Source organism: Haliotis rubra, unplaced genomic scaffold (assembly GCF_003918875.1).
Source record: "Haliotis rubra isolate DU_JTF1 unplaced genomic scaffold, ASM391887v1 Scf66, whole genome shotgun sequence".
Lineage (NCBI taxonomy): Eukaryota > Metazoa > Mollusca > Gastropoda > Lepetellida > Haliotidae > Haliotis > Haliotis rubra.
The window spans coordinates 1,572,648-1,574,319 of record NW_025767368.1 but is presented as its reverse complement, the minus strand read 5'-3'; the positions used below and the strand labels follow the sequence as shown (position 1 = coordinate 1,574,319).

General features: G+C 44.8%; 1 protein-coding gene across 1 annotated transcript; it reads right to left on the bottom strand.

Annotated features, from left to right (window-relative positions):
* On the bottom strand, positions 1-1,080 carry LOC124257380. The gene has a single exon (XM_046691426.1). It carries the CDS (start codon positions 1,078-1,080, stop codon positions 1-3), a length of 1,080 nt encoding a protein of 359 aa, XP_046547382.1.
* Between the last annotated feature and the right edge of the window lie 592 nt (positions 1,081-1,672).

Sequence of the window (1,672 nt, the reverse complement as noted above, 5' to 3'; positions counted from 1 at the left end):
CTAGATCTTAACCTCAGCCACTGACTGTTCTTTCTGAATGAGACGTACGAGTTCATAGATGTTCGGATGGGTTTTCTTTGCAAATTTGTTTATTTTATGGTGCCAGCCTTCAAGATTGTTGTTGGTACGATGTCCATCATTGCCAAAGTGGTTCCACATAGACAGTGGCCAAGAGCCTTCGATCCAGGTTGACGTGACTAAGTCCATCAGCTGTGTTGCCTTTTCACCTTGAGGAGCATTACCGATGGCGTCTACCCAAACGTCTTCAACTTTGTCCTCGGGCACAAGGGGAAGTGCAGCCGCTCGTCTCACAAGCTTGGTTACATCCTCATCGTGTTTGTATTCAGTTGCTAGTCCGATCTTTTGGACACGACGCCATATACACTGTGTGTAGTGGAAAAAACAACCACGTCTCTGGGTTCCAGGGAAGACAACAGCAACAGCATTGTGGGACGCACGCTCAAAGTCCATCTGGAAAGTTGTTGGTACCAGCTGATGTCCTAGGTTCGCCGAGGTCTGCTTCAGATAGGTAAACATCCGTGTGTATGAGTCCTCGGTTCTGTCTGACATGAGTCCATACACGAGTGGCAACATATGTCCTTGGAATTCAGCATGGATGGAATATATCTGGTCGAAGAGCCTAGGGCATGTTGAGAAAGTCCCGTCAGCAAATAGGACGTCAGCATCACTTAGCAGTTCTAGATTCTGGTCAGTGGTGAATATGAAGATAGGAGACTGTCCCTCCAGTCGATGTAAGAATCTTTCCCCTGCCTCTGTCCTGGTCCACTGGTCCTGTAGGTCGATGTCCTGTAAGGTCTGGGGCAGTCTTGGTACTGTCTTGTGTCTCTGGCGGTACATACTCGTCCTCATGGCATCGTATTTGGGAATCAGTCTCAGAAGGGCGTCAGGTGCTACATCTGGGTTTCTCCGCAACTTGACAATTTCATCTTGGTAGATCTGAGGAATGTGGGTTGAAGCGTCAGATCTGTCCCGATCGTGGAGCTTGACTTTGAATGCATCAACTTCAGTAACGTAGTCTGGGGCACGGCGGTTGTGACCGTTGCCAACAGCGTTGACCATGTCGTCCACTGTCATAACATGGGAACTGCACCCTGGCTGTGTACATTTCCAGTATGTCTTCTCTGCCCTCCTTCTGTTAACTCTGAACTTGTATCCCTGATGATAGAGATGTCTACCATCACACGTACCAAAGCATTCGCCATAATGATAGGAAGAATTCCTTCGTTCTTTCGTTCGTTCGTTCTTTGGAGATTTAACAAACACAACCGGCGTAGCCGATTTCGCACTTGGTGATGAATTCATTCTGCAACTGACTTATATTCACCAACGATACTAATTGCTTTAACTCAATAACCGATTTACTAAAACAATCCAAAGTCATGAGATTTGAGCAAAGGATTATCATTGACTTTGTTCTTTTGTTCTTAAAATGTAAAAAAGATTGATATCTAAACACTAATGATATACTCACTGGAGTATATCATTTACTCTCAAAACATCACTACTTAATATATAAACACTACCCGACAAAACCAAAGTCAACAAAAGCAGTACAGCACCTGTAGAATATGTCAGTTCACAGGCAATTACTCTCAAAACATCACTACTTAATTATCTAAACACTACCCGGGAAGTCGACAAAAGCGGTACA

Bases quoted from the DNA above. Each gene is read 5' to 3' on its own strand.
- LOC124257380 (XM_046691426.1), bottom strand. From the start codon at position 1,080: ATGGTCAACGCTGTTGGCAACGGTCACAACCGCCGTGCCCCAGACTAC.